Source organism: Rhizophagus irregularis, chromosome 22, assembly GCF_026210795.1.
Source record: "Rhizophagus irregularis chromosome 22, complete sequence".
Classification (NCBI taxonomy): Eukaryota; Fungi; Glomeromycota; class Glomeromycetes; order Glomerales; family Glomeraceae; genus Rhizophagus; species Rhizophagus irregularis.
In genome coordinates, this window is record NC_089450.1 from 2,456,720 (window position 1) to 2,472,289 (window position 15,570).

Below are 15,570 nucleotides of genomic sequence, written 5' to 3' on the forward strand. Positions count from 1 at the left end.
TAGTTGAGCGTTAATGCTTGAAAGACATTTTTCTTTTAATTTCGTGTTTAGCAACGCCGCAGCATCAACGCAGTATGTATGTTAAACATTTTAATAAAGTTTAAGCATAAAAGTTTAAACAAAGTTTAAAGTTTACAATTGAGCACAACGAACATTGGTACATTCATGTGATTTAAAAGTGAAGCATTTTTATTGGTTATCATAAAAAAAAAAAAAATTTTGGAGACAAGAAAGCCAATTTTTGACTTCTTCTCTCTTAATCAAAAATGTAAAATTCTTAAGATTATTGGCTAAAATTCCCGTCATAATAACTTTGAATGTAATTATCACTTCCATTTTGAATAGTATAAAATTGACAACTGCTATCTTGATTAAAAGGAAGAATATTCGTATTGTAATTCTGATAATTATCATAATCTTGATAAAATAAATCACAATTTTGTTCATGAATCTGTTTTGGTGTTAAATAATATGTAAAGTCCCTTTTCAAATGAGATTTGAGATTTTCTTGATGCCTATTGGAAAATTCTTGTTGCTGATGCTCACATTGAGTGAATTGATTACCATAAATGATTTTATTTAAAAATTGAAATATGAATGTATGTGAAATCATTTTGCAAGTTACTTTATAGATTTTCTCAACTTCTGGTTGTTGATGGTAAAACACATAAATATTATTAATTGAGCTATTGTCAGTGTTGTTTATCAATTGTGATACATTTTCAAAAGTCAGTGATAATTCTGTACAAGTAATATGGTATATTTGAAAATCGCCGTATGGTACATAAAAGAACGAGTATTCATTCGTAACAGGTTCTTGAAGATATTCTAATGGAGATAAATCAGAAGGTATCTGCTGATAATCTTGAATGGGTTGCATTTCCTGGATGTTAACTTGTAACGGCTGATTTTCATCTGGTACAGTATATGACGTTATTGTAGGAGACATATTGTCAAGAGCTGCAGTAGCATTTCCACTTGACGACATGCTAATATTATTAGTATCAAATTGAGGACTAGATGAAGAAAAAATTGCTTGTTCATCGAGATTTTGCATTTTGATAATCAACGAAAATTTTATTTAGTCGAAGAAATAAATTTGGATTTAAATGCAAAAACAAATAAATATTCAATTTATAACAAGCCGAAAACAAATTTTAAAAAAAGCTTTATTTATATAGTACACGAGAAAGAAATCAATAGAGGAAGATAATAATATAATTGATAAAATTGATAATGATAGATAGTACTAGGTTACACCAATGATAGATAACAATTAAAATCCGAATTTTATTCTTTAGTTGTAAAAAACTTTTACGGTATTAAATAACTATTATACACTTTACATATTTATCGAGTTACTATTAACAGTTAAGTCTCGTTCGCTGTCGTCATCGATTTCATTCAAATTTCTAATCTTATCAATTCATTGGAAATAATGATGATTGCCAATTGATTTATTCCTAAATTAGGAAATCAAATTTAATATGACTTTTTTTAGTTTTCAATGAATTAAAACATTAATAATGAAATTAATTTATCCAAAGCAGCTTCTTATTATCAACGATGAAAGCGATAATCATACAAAAAAAGAATATAATAAAATTTCCATTCAAAAATAATTCAATTGGTTCGGTACATGATGTAATGAAAGTTAAATGAGTAGGAATGAACCTTAATAAGTAATTAATTCACTGTATTAAAAAAAAGATATAAAAACAACTACTCTAGTCGTTGAGTAATCTTTTACGACGATCTAAAGTATAATAATTTATCATAACTTGATAACGCTTGGGATTTTTAAATACATAGTAATATTATTAGCAATTTATATTCTTCCAACAACTGAATAAAATAAAGTATTAACGTGTATAATACTTATCATTGATGAAATTATGATACTCTTCCATCCAAGTTTTACAGTATTTTGATTTGGAGTTTTTTAGTAGATACATTATTGGTTGATGATTGGTTAGTAGTGTGATCGATTGATTAATTCGACTGAAGAATTCGGACATCGACTACTAATCAAATTGATCGACCAAAAATTCAGATTTTGATCGATTAAAAAAAAAAATCGTAGAATAATTGAAATCTGGAGGAACGAACCTGTATTTAGAGTCTAACAAGTTATATGTTTTGTATCCGAAAATTTTACCAACTCACTACAAACATGTAGTACGATAACGTAAAAATGCTGTACTTTACCATTACGCAACATTGGATATCCATTTTTTCTACAAAATAACACAAAAAATTAATTTACCTTATATAAATTATTTACCAGCATATAAATAATATTTTAATAAAAAATATTAATTTTGTGATCGGTATAATTCTTGTAATTATTGTATAATATACCCTATAAGAAAATTCTTCATTCCGAATAATCTCAAGCACGTGATCATTTTTCTGAAAAATTTTTTATAGGGATAACGTTTTTAAAGACTGGAATCCAGCGTCACTAAAGAAAATATTTATACAATATAGAAATTTTCGACGAACCTTTAATTCCCTCTTCATACTGGTTGTAATACAAATTTGGCTAGTTACTTTCCACTAATTTGTATAACATCGTAACCTTAAATGCTAAGTATATGTTGATCAAACTTGCGAAATTAATATATGATGATGCAAATTTATCATTCAATATACTTCAGAACATTATTCTATAACATTTTTAAAAGAAAATTCTGAACAAATTAGCTCAAAAACCCTGTAAAAAATCTGATCCGTGTTTTATCTTTCCATGTTTTTTCCGTGAATGTATCATTTTCATGGAATTTATAGCCTTAAATCATGGAAATTTTCATCTCGCTAACACGGATATCCGTGAATGTATCATTTTCACGGAATTTTTACGGAAGACACGGAGAAATAATGGAAATATTCGGATAAAAATTTTTTATAGGGAAACCATTCAAGGGATAATTATTTGCAAAATGATTCCCCGAAAGGTATTAGTAGTTTCACTGGTTCGGAGACGTTTGCTGCTTGTAACAATTTCGTTCTTAATTTCTGGAATTTGAATTAATCCAAAAAAAAAATAATCCTGTTTTAAGAAAATGACTCTTTATACTTTGTTATGCACCATACATCAAAAATTTATAATACCTCATTTGAAATGACAACACGTTTGTGAATCTTATGTCGAATATTATTCAACAATTAAAATGTACAGTATATACTGTATATATGTTGTAGGTGGAAACGGAATCTATGTGGAATCCACATATGTGGATACGGGATGTTGGCCAGAATTAAAGTATAGTGCTAGACTAGGATTTCGTAATGCTTGACAAGATCCGGTATTCAGAAACCACATACAACATATGTTTATATGAATATTCTATTAAATAATAACTTATTAGTAATGTAAATATTATAGTATTTTTTTGAATGAAATGATATTCTGAATCTTTGTTAAATTTTGTATTAATTCCTTAATGAGTATAAATAACGAAAACATAAATGCGCTTATTATGTAGTGAAAATGAACGACCAAAATCAACCAAGTTGCTAAGATATAGAATATATATAATTTTTTTGTTTAGTTTGTATCACCGCTGCTGTATTTTGAATCCTAATCAAAATCCTGAGAAATTCCATTGTTCCATTTGAGTAACAAGTAACAACAAAAATATTCTCTATTGATGTATCAAAATACTAACTTTGAAGGCATATAGTAGAGTCTTTGAATATATTTTATATTATCCTATATATCGTCGATCATGAACTTTCTTCTTTTAAAGTATAAGCACATAAACCAGTTTAATTAACAATTTATAAGATTAAGCTCAGATAAGAAATATGTATAGTAAAGAATAGAAAGAATAGAAAGAAAATATTTTAATAAAGTTTATTATTTTTTTTAAAAAAAAAGAAAAATACTCTCGTATATATTAGATAAGAATGATTAACTTTTTCCCGATGCATAGAAAATTCCATTTCACTAAGTTTGAGACCATCTTCTTTTTTGGAATTTGGATTACGTACTTATCTAATAATATACTGCACAATAAATACTTGATACGATATATTTTGCATATATTTATTAGTTAGAGCAATAAGAATTTATTACGTAATATTCAGGGGGTGAGGACGTGAGGTCTATATATGGTGTAACATGGGGTATTAACAGGATATTGCGTAATAAATGTATGCATCATCATAATATAATTGATCGTAACAAAAAAGATATCAGTTTAATAATGGTAAAAAAATAATAAAAAAAAAGTATTCGAAAAGAAATTTACATTTTCGTATGTTTATATTATTCAAACGCCCAATAACGTAAGTGATATAAAAATAGAAAGGACCATTTCGGTATTTACCGTAATCGGAATAAATTTTTCCATTATTCCGTTTTTCTCATTTATAATCGAATTTTACCCCATTTTTTTTTCAACTGTTTTTAACAACATTGAACTGCGCAGTTATAGAGTTTGAAAGATAGATTTACTAAAAAAGATTTTCACAGAAATTTCTTTGTGAGCCAAAAATAAAGTATCTTGTATGCACGTAATACACTAATACACCTTAGTAAGCTAGATTACTCAATCAAATGATGTACGATTAACCTACGTCAAATATTAAATGTCACTATTATTGTATAATCATAAATTTATTGTGTATAAACTTCCTTAAAGAGCGATAATGCAAAAAAGAAGAAAGAAAATCTGATTATTATTGTGTATCCCCCTTAAGGAGCGATAATGTAAAAAGAAGGAAGAAATCTGACATTTTATATGTGAAATAATAAAAAAAAAAGAAAAAAGTTCGCATTCTTATATTACTTTCATTTACTGCGCCTTAGCCAAATTTTATAATTAAATTTCACCCCACGTGACCGGTGACATTTAAAGGGATGTGAAAAAAAATAATTTTGGAGGCAAAAAAAAGTCCCTCAGATAAATATAAACATGCCGGTGATGAATATTATTGACATGTGATTTATAATGTTTATTTATAATTCTGGTCAGATTTTATAATTCTGGCCTAAATTATTATTTTCTCTGAAAACGGGGTTATGCCAAACTGCCAAACAAAGAATTGAGTTGGAGTGGCCTTTAATAATTCAATATTGAGTGATTCATACTTTGATGTGTTGATGAAATTAAAGGTTTTCTCTATGAATGGAAATTATTCTGCACGTGTTTCGTTGTTTTGCAAGTCGGCTTCTCGAGTGATCCAGCATTTTAACATTTGGATAAAATTCAAAACTATAAGCCATTATTAGGGGATAGTTTTTATGGTTTGGGAAATCGAGAACAACAAAAAATATGTAACTTGTATTACTTGTAAGGTTAAAATTATTTTACCAGCTAGTATATGAAACCAGTTCACCGAAACCAATTTCACTGAAGACATTTTTGTCGAAATGAGGTTCCGCTTCACTGAACATTTCACTGAACGAAAATTTTGCCGAACCCTTTCCTGAATGATCCATTTCGCCGAATCCCATTTTACTGAAAATGGTCATGATTGTGAATCTTAATTTTCTTTTTTATTTATAAGGTTTGTAATGAAGAGATTATCGCATTTTTCAGAATTCTGTGTACGTTGTGATTACTGAGTGATTATAATTACAGGACGATTACAGGACAACATTGTCCAATTTTTGTCCGGTAATCGTCCTGTAATCTAATAATTTTTTAGGGGGTAGCACAATTTTGAAAGCTCAATAATTAATTTATTCGATCATCAGTTTTTTAAAAAAAGAAAATAGGATAAAAATAAAGTTATTTGTTACTTGAATGTTAAAGTGATAATACTCCGAAAGAAAGATATTTTAAAATTTAAAAAAATATTTATTCCTTAAAAATTTTTATCGAGCGCATTTGAAAATTTTTTATAAAATGTTGATCGCTACCATTTCGGCAGTGAAACGTTCGATTTTTGACGTCACTTTAGTGAAATAACTTTGGCGAAATGAGTTTCAGTAAAATGACTTCAGCGATATCGAATTTTACATGATAGTAAATTTGAAATGAAATTATGTTTTGAAAAGTAAAGAACTTGCTTGATGTATTATTAATTTCTTTTAATATAGCAGTGTATGAAAAATAATCGGACTGATTTTTTGTTATTCATTTGTAGTCTCAGCTCGTATCCAAAACTCAAAACCTGATAAACTAGTTTTCAGCCATAGTTTCATCAGCAGCTATCAAAATTTCGATTTTTATAAATGTTCCGTCTGGCAAACTCTTAAACTAAAAAAAAACGTCAATATATAATAGTAATTAAGCATTTATTATGATATATGATAAATAAAACATTTACGAAAATCGTAAAAATACTAATAAACGAGCCACAATTTGAAATTTCAATTAATCAATAAAGAAAGTACATGTCTTACGCATTTTATAACATTTTATTTTAATTTTTGAGTGAATAAATTTGCGAATACTATGTACTAAATGATGTAACCGATGTAAAAAAATTTCTATTTACAAATGTTGGTAATTATGAGAATTTTATACAATTTAAAGTTATAATAAAAGAAATTTAATATTAAAAAGTTTTAATAAAAAGAAGCTCCATTGGAAAATTGATCTATCAATGAAGTATTTATTTGTTGAGGATGAAAAGAAGTTTCATTGAAAGAATGGTCTATTAATGAAGTATTTATTTGTTGAGAGTGAAAAGAAGTTCCATTGAAAAATCCATTAACCAACGGATTTTCTTTATTTTCTTGTCGAGGAAGGGTCGCGATACGATTTAGTGTATCTTCGTTATTATTATTATTGGATTTGTTTAGTTTGCGTCGAAGTCTACGTCTATCGATACTTCGTTGTCGATTTCTTTGTGAAATTTGCATTTTGATTACAAGTATTTAGTTTCTCAATTAATTGATTAAAAAAAAATATTAAACAATCTTATTTTGTTCTGTAAATACTAAATCTAATCGCGTATGTTTATATAATAGTGGAAACATAGTGGAAAGTACGACAGAATAATTAAATATTCTAGAATCTTGTAATTATTAGAATTCGAGCTTTCATTCAACGCTAAAAATAGTGATTTGATTTGCAAAGTGTAAAACAAACATTGATATTCTACTAATCGAAAACATTTCTAGAAAAATAACAAAAATAATTGATTTGAAACATCAAATATAAATAAATTTATAATATATAGTATGTTGATATTCAGTTTAATTGATTATAAAGTTTAATAATTTATGTTTTCGAATAAAGAATTCAGGGAAAATTTCTTTTTACACAAATAAACATAAACCTAATCAAATTTTAACAATAAGCCACGTGCAGTTTCAAAATTATAGATTTGTGGATTTGTTTGCTATTATGGTTCATTGTACTTTATTTTGATTATCTTACATTTTAAATGGATAAATAAATTTCATTCAATTCTCGGAGTTGTCAATCCGTTATAATGTGAATGATAATAAACAAGATAAACAAGGGGATACCAAAAATATACTCTTATGTAATATGTAATCAGTATCAACCTACGTTGCACAAAATTATTTTAGTGGAAATTCCTTTGTAACGGGACAAAAACTCCGACAGAATTAATAATCACATGATACGTGAAACGGTGAAGCAGTATTAACCTTAATAGTCAAACGTTAAAAAGTCGGGATATCACGTGAAATTTAGGTGATCATTTAAATAATTGTTCGATATGTGATATTAATTAAAATTTGAGAAGTCTTAAGTCTTTAACAAATATTGTTTCTCAGATGATACTGACAGCTTCAATTTGAAACAAGATATTTTACCTGCATAAGTGTTAAATGTTAAATAACAACCATCCAAAACGTGTCGATCTCGTGCGCCCACGTTTTCGCACGAGGCATTTGTCACATGCCACCAGCAAAAATTGGCGTTTGAATACGATCATCCAATGATCATATGAATTTTTGCTTATGGAATACAAGAATACAAATTTAGATGTTTAACAAATCACAAAAGGTTCATACAGCACAATCAGCTAAGTTTTGTTAACCATCACTACTATTAATGAATCTAATTTTTACAATAAATATTCGACATATTGGCACAGCGCTGTTGCATTATACGAAAGAGTAATTTTTATGTTTTTTATTATGAATTTATAATTTTTTTATTGCAGCAACAAAGGCCCACATTTATTGTATTTATATGTTCCTTTTAAACTTTCTTGTTGCATTTCCCATTTATTTAGAAAAACGCAGAACATTTTGAATATATTGTTACAGTACAGTACATAAAAAAATCGTTTCTATTTTTCAAAAAAGAATGTAATCAATTAATGAGAAATTTAATTCATGATAAATAAAACGAAATAAGATAATAAAATTTTGAAAAATTTGGAAAATTTCTAAAAATCGTAACTTAAATTTTAAGGGGGTATTTAAATATATATGTTTATTTAAATTTAATTTTTTTTTAAAAAAATAGAGGGAGTGGAGTTCGTTAAACAAACAATTAATTAATTTGGAACGACCTAAATGTATAGGGAATAAATATTAAGTAAAATTATCGTATAACAAACAGATAAGGTGATGCTAATATATGGTAAATAATTACATATTTACATATTGTATGAAGAATTTTACGTCAAAATAGACGATCTTGAGGGAGAAATAAATCATAAAAAAAAAAAAAAATAACGAATAAAATTTAGATAGCAACTGAAATGGTGTCACAGTAAATTTTTCCGCAGTACATAAAATAATTCAAGTTTCAGTGAATGAATATTATTGAGTTTACTGAATTGAATATTTTGATTTTTTCTTTGTTAGAAAGAAAATCCATTGAAGAATTGATATATCAGTGGGTTATCTGTAACTTGCCGAGGAAGGTTGGAGATACGATTCAACACGTCGTCATTATTAAAGGATGCATTGCGTCTTCGATATATTTTATTTATAATTCGTTTTCTTCTCAATTGATTTCGTTTTCTTTGAAAAGACATTATTATATATTATTGATTCTTTATTCGTAAAATAATTGGTTCAAATTATGGAGTTTCGGATAAAAATCATCGAAATATAAATGTATTTAAGGAAATAGACGAATTATTATTTTAAAAATCGACATATATATATATTGTTAAATAACGTTTCCAAAATCAGTTAATAACACGGGACATTTACGATTCCTACCGATACAAAAACTTTTATATATAAATCAGGAATAATTCAGTAAAACATCTAAACGCCAAATACCTCAAAAAAAAGTGAGTCATTTCAAGTTTTGCCACTTTTTTGTCATTCCTTTCTGATTTTAATTATTCCTCAATAATAACATTCTTTTTTTCTTTTTCTTTCCTTTTTTTTTTGATAGTGAAACGTAACATTTTTATTAACGCTTGATTACGAGAACAATCAGTTGTGCGTAATCCGTCAAAATCTGTAATAATGACTATAAATTAAAAATGTTTTGTATCATTTTACTTTTTTCATATATTAAAAAATTTTTAAGATTAAACAAAAAAATCAATATTTTTAATAGATTAATTTGAATTAAACGAATTAAACGTGATAGAAGTTCGTGCATACTTATATACCTTATTACTGAAATCAATAAAAAACATTATCGAAAATTTCGAAAATTTAATGTATTTTTGTATTTATGTGTTAAGAAAAAACTTTATCTGCGCATTTTTTTTTTTTTGTACAAAAATTGCTTATATAATGTAGTACTGCATTTGTTTAAGATATTGGCGTTTGTATTTTAGTTCCAGAAAAGAAAATTCAATTTCAATAATAAACCATTTTAAGTTACATTTTGATTAGCATACACGTACTATAGTGATAAGGTATTGTGAGTGGTTGATGACGACGGCGGGGATGACCGTGCATACATATGCATCAAACTATTTGTGTGTTACATGTTTATACCTTTCAAATTTATTTGCTTCTACGATTAGACCCCACAATGACATGGTTTGTTATGGTTTGATTCATATACTATTTAGAAATTCCAAAGAATAATTCCGTTCACTTTCGGAAAGATGGCCTTTGAAAATGATTTGATAATGTAAAAAATTCGCTTCAAAGAATTCATGGAATAATAGCATTTATGAATAAGGGAGTACATGTACAATATAATATATTAAGTATTAAACCAAACTAATTATTTTAAGAATAGCTTGAAGACAAAGAAAACGAATATAATACGGCTTTGTCCGGCTATATATATTAAACATTTTATTTTCTTTTAATCTTAATTCAGTTGGAAGTAAACTATAATATTTTAGACACATTAAATATTTTTATTACAAACCTAATCGATTAAAAGCATCAAAGAATATCATTATTATTTGGCTTGAAAGAAAGAATGCAATAACTATTTTCAACAGCGCATATTTTTTACTAAAATTTGTTCATTTTTCTATTTTTATTAGTATTATTTGGTACATAAAAAAATCAGAAATCATATAAATGTAATGTTTAATTACAGTATATCATATATAAAACTTTTAAGTATGTAAGTGAAATTTTTTTAAAATAAATATTACATAATCTTTATCGTAAGATCGTGTAGGTCGTTACAAAATTTACATAAATTTTTTCTCATGGTAAAAGTTATTTAGTTACAGTATATTAATTTCAAGGTGCTCTATACGAGCCTGGTGTAACTCAACTGGGTCCGTCTCGACTCGATTATAGGTTAATTCGGGTCAAAACTCGAATTTAATATACAGTCAGACCTCCATAATTGCACACCCCTTGGGACCATATGCATAATTTTCAAAATAGTGCATTTAAAGAGAGTGTGCATTTATAGAGGTAAAATAATTAGAGATCATATAAGCTTGGGACCGAACCAGAGGGTGCATTTAGAGAGGGTATACATAGTGGTGCAATTATGGAGAGTGCAATTATAGAGGTCTGACTGTATAATGTATAATATTTTTTTTATTTTTTGTCTAATTTTTATGATCGTCAAATTGCGTATACTGTATGCGTTTGTTTAATAACTTTATACTGTAATAGAGATTGAATTATTAGTTTTTTTTTATACTAACGAAATTGATTTAGTAATGAAAAAAATTTTTCCTCTTTATTAAATGAATTTATTAGAATAATATTAATTATATAAATAGATAATGTCAATAACCTGGTGGATATTGCTAAGTAACTTGCAGCATGATCATCGTTTGATTTGTCATTTTTTTATCACTTTTAAACACACAATAGCCATAAGAAAATTGAACCCGAGCTTATGAAAATTATTCATCATAATGTTATGGAAAGTTAATCTTGTTTGGCTCATCATTTCGTCAATAAGTAAAATAAGTAAGAACCATGATTATTTGTAACAAATATATTTTTTTTGAAAAAAAAATCCCGCCCAGACATAATTTTATTTACTTTTACTACCTAATTCCGGTTTTAAAAAGATTATGGCCTTTCCTAGCTAATTTCGATAAATTTCTTATAAGGCGCAGATCAGATTTTATTCTGCGGTTTATGTAACACTATTTTTTGCGTAAATAATAAATATATTAGGCCAGAATTATGAATTTTGGCCAAAATTTATAAATAAAAATTACAAAATCACATGATACGGCATATGACTAATTATAACTCTGGCCGACAATATTATAATTCTGGCCATGTTTTTGTCTCAGACTCAGTTATTCGTTATGTTTAAGAAGCGGGCCTTAATCATTAAACAAATTTCAAATTTAAAGTATAAAGTAGAGAAATAAAAATATAAAAAATTTATTCTCTACTGATAATCCCTTATAGTACAAGATACTCCAGTTATAACACAAAATGCCTGGTCCAAAATTATATTGTACTTCAAAGTACATCATAATACAAAAGAATTTAATATATGACTTTTTTTATCAACAAACGGTGGATACTTTATATAGTGGTCATTCTCAAAGGGGGATATTTTGTGCGGTGTGGTACAGTAACTATTTGAAACTATCAATAAATGTGTACAGTTTCTATTTTATGTACATATACAAATTTTTAAGTTTTTTCCTATTTTATCCATCCAACAATCAAATAGGTATTCTTTAGTAAAGGATAATAATTATTGTGTATTATTAATGTCGTAAATTGGTTTGGATGGTTATTTTTGCAATTTCTTTCCCCTTTCTATTTGAACCAAATATTTTTTCATATATTTGTAATTTCTATTATCACATTTTCGCTCTAATTGCCATAAATGATCATCGTAATCATAGTAATGAAATTTGAAATTCGAGTCATCCCGGATAACACGGGTATGACTCGAACCCAGGTCATGCGGGTCACGAACCATATAAATTTAAAATTTAGGTTATGGGAAATTGGGCCTTAATTTTAGTATTTACCAACCATTGTCCAACTATGTAGATCTCAATTAACCTGAGTCGAATTCCCGAGTTTACTTTGATCGGCACCATTTAGTACACGATTACGCAACCTTTACCTGGCAGAGAATTTTATATGTATTTATTTATCAATTCCTAGAAGAATTTGTAGTAAGAATTAACTATTGATTATATTATAATAGATGGCTTTGAAATTTTTTCTTTTTTCAGAAAGATTTGTAATCTTTCAAATGAGAAAATTTTATATTTTTTTATAATATCACTATTCTTTTCAGGTGTAATAGTTCTGAAGTTTTATTAAATTTTTACTCATTTTTTAAAATGGTCAAAATAAATAAAAAAAATAAGTAGAAATAAACAATAAAATATACTATATTTATACTCACTGATGATAATGATATACGGGACATCGGCCGATCATTTGTGTAAAATTCAAAGAATGATATAATACCAAATATAAAAGTTTGTCCATCGAATAATATACAACTATACTAGTATGACATCACATTATCCCGACAATTAAATTAAGCAAATAGTATTTATTTAAATCAGCCTAAACTATCATCCGAACAACAGAAATTAGATAAAACACAATGTATGAGAAATTGGTATGGATAAAAAAGACAAGATATAATCATTTATTGGCTACTCGGAATTCAAAGATATGTTTCCTTAAAAAGTAACAGTATGACGCAAAGAAAAAATTTTAAAAGAATACATTAAAGTATTAATTACTACGTTAAGTATTTCACATTGATTCCTTCCCAAAAAAAGATGGCTTGTTACACGATTTCTTTGTTGCACAATAACGTAAGTGGCAAGCTTTCATTCAAATGTAACGATTTTAGGAAATTTTTAATTTATCAAAGTATTTTTCTTCTTAGAAAAAATTATTTTAAATGTAATGCCTAGAAAATAATTAAATAATTAACTATGATTGCTATTTACATTATTTATTATTTCCATTATTTTGATGATAAATATGATATCTTACGGTTGAAATTTTTTTTATTTTCAATTAAAGCAGTATTTAAGAAGACTGAAATTGTAAACTTTGCCAAAATTTTATAATAATAAAATTATATCTCTAGAAAAGCAATTCATATCATTTTAATTGTTTAAAGATAAGATAAAATTGAAAAAAAGATGATAAAGGTTCTTTGTACATTTCAATTTCGAAATTAATATTTGAATTATTAAAATATTAATGTAATTAGGAAATATTTTTTATATTGGGTAAATATTATTTATTATTTATGGCTTATTTTGTCATTTCCTAATTTGAATAATGGATTAACGAATTTATCTCATCATTTAAATAATGCATTTTAGGTTTAAATTTTGCAAACTCTTTGCCAAAAATCCATTCTACTGTTGGTTTCGCTCTGGACGATTAGAATCATAACACAATTAACATGATGTAAATACCGTCGCAGCAGTTACAATTTCATAGAGATAATCATCATCCTTCTTGGATGCATCATCTATTTTTCGTTTCCTCTTTTAGTTTGGTAGGCACCTTCGCATTGTGGATTTTGATAAATGTGTATTGATTTCATAATCAGGGAGCATTAATATTAATGTCGTCCAAAATCAACGTCTAACTAACCAAACGTATAGTCCAATTGTTAATTGTGAACGGATACATCAAAGATTTTTACCACACAAACCTTATTTGAGGTAAGTAATTTTCCACTCAAAATTATCTTAATCGAAAAAAGGTTTCCAAAATTTGTCCAATTTCTAATTATATTTCATTATTTGTATAAAAGTCATCAGCCTCATCCATTCTTGGAATGTAGAAAACTTCCAGAAAATTTCATGAAATTATTTTCTCATTATATGAAAGAAATGATTCAATAATAGGTAAAACCAAGAAATGAAAACATTCAACTCATGGTCAAATACAATTATTCTTAAATCGGTTTTACAATTTGAGGATCTATTTTGATAAGTCGGCCTCATTAATAATATAAACATCGAAAGAACTTGTCCCGGTTTAAAGCCTCAAAAAGTGGATCTTTACCGTCTGGCGGAAATGAGAAGTTACTATCGCAAAATAATGGCGTGAGTATTATTCCAACTTTTATAATTATTGAATATTGTTGACTACTGACTATATTGTAAATTATAGCATGAATTTGCGGTGTGTCAGTTAATAATAGGGATAGGAATCAACTCGCTCGATCCGTTCCGGTTCTGACTTCTGAACAGATACTATTGAGCGAACCGACTTAAGCCAGTTTGAATTGGATGAATCGGTTCCAGTTTTATAATAATTCGATTTGGTAATTTCAGTCCAAAACTGAATCAGTTCATATCAAAAATTTATCAGAACCTGTCGGAACTGAAAGTACCAAACCGAACAGGAACGAACCGACTCGAACCGCTCAACCGCGAACCTTTCCCATCCCTAATTAGTGAGTCGTACTTGAACCGAATGGCATTTATATAATTATTAACTGATTTGAGATAATAAAATGGATGCAAATCTGTTCATAAAGACCGAAAATAGATTAAAATTACTTTAAGTTAATTATTTTTAACGTTATTCTGATTTCTTTTATACTTACATTAATTAAATATATTTTTTTCCGCTTGGATGCCGGTAAAATAACCTTTATTTAATTTTTTGGTCGGAACAAATAATAAATCTGCAGTAGATCTAAAGATTGTATAACGTAAGATTGCATTTTTATTTGTTTACTTTTATCATTATGCCCAAATTTATGTTAAAATAATTCTGAGGTTAAGACCTTTATAAGACGAATGTAAGAATTTACGAATTGACGAATTGAAAAATCGGAATGGTAAAACAGGTAAACACAACTTTATTGAAAACAAAAGTAAAAAAACGAAGAAAACATCTGTACGTCTAAACCAAAAAAAAAAAATATTTAATTTAAAATGTTTATTAAATAAAAATGCATAATGATGCAATTTCATTCACCGATACGGAATTAAAAGGATAATGACTCCATTTATCAAGACCGGAAACAAAACTGGACTTTGGAATCCGGTATAATCCGGTTGATCATCATAACGCAGCATCTTTTTTACTTTTTTATTTTTATCTACTTTGTCAGTTTTAACTATCCGAGAGCAATCCAATCGAAATTTAATATTCTGCTTTATTATTACAGTAATTATTATATTTATCTGTCTTGTATTTTATTTTTTGTTTTCTTTTTTTATTTTATTTTATTTTATTTTATTTTATTTATTTATTTTTTTTTTGTGTTAGATTAACTTCATAAGGCGCAGTCCCATGGAATTTTTTGGTTA

The 15,570-nt window shown here is 27.0% G+C and overlaps 2 protein-coding genes across 2 annotated transcripts; both read right to left on the reverse strand.

The window, feature by feature from the left end:
- Positions 1 to 283: 283 nt before the first annotated feature.
- Positions 284 to 1,057, reverse strand: OCT59_014740 (uncharacterized protein; the record flags this gene model as incomplete). The annotated part of the gene is made up of 1 exon (XM_025309719.1): positions 284 to 1,057. The coding sequence occupies one exon, from the start codon at positions 1,055 to 1,057 to the stop codon at positions 284 to 286; it is 774 nt and encodes a 257-aa protein (XP_025190010.1).
- Positions 1,058 to 6,523: 5,466 nt separating this feature from the next.
- On the reverse strand, positions 6,524 to 6,820 carry OCT59_014741 (uncharacterized protein; the record flags this gene model as incomplete). The annotated part of the gene is made up of 1 exon (XM_066150212.1): positions 6,524 to 6,820. One exon carries the CDS (start codon positions 6,818 to 6,820, stop codon positions 6,524 to 6,526), a length of 297 nt encoding a protein of 98 aa, XP_066002400.1.
- Positions 6,821 to 15,570: the final 8,750 nt, after the last annotated feature.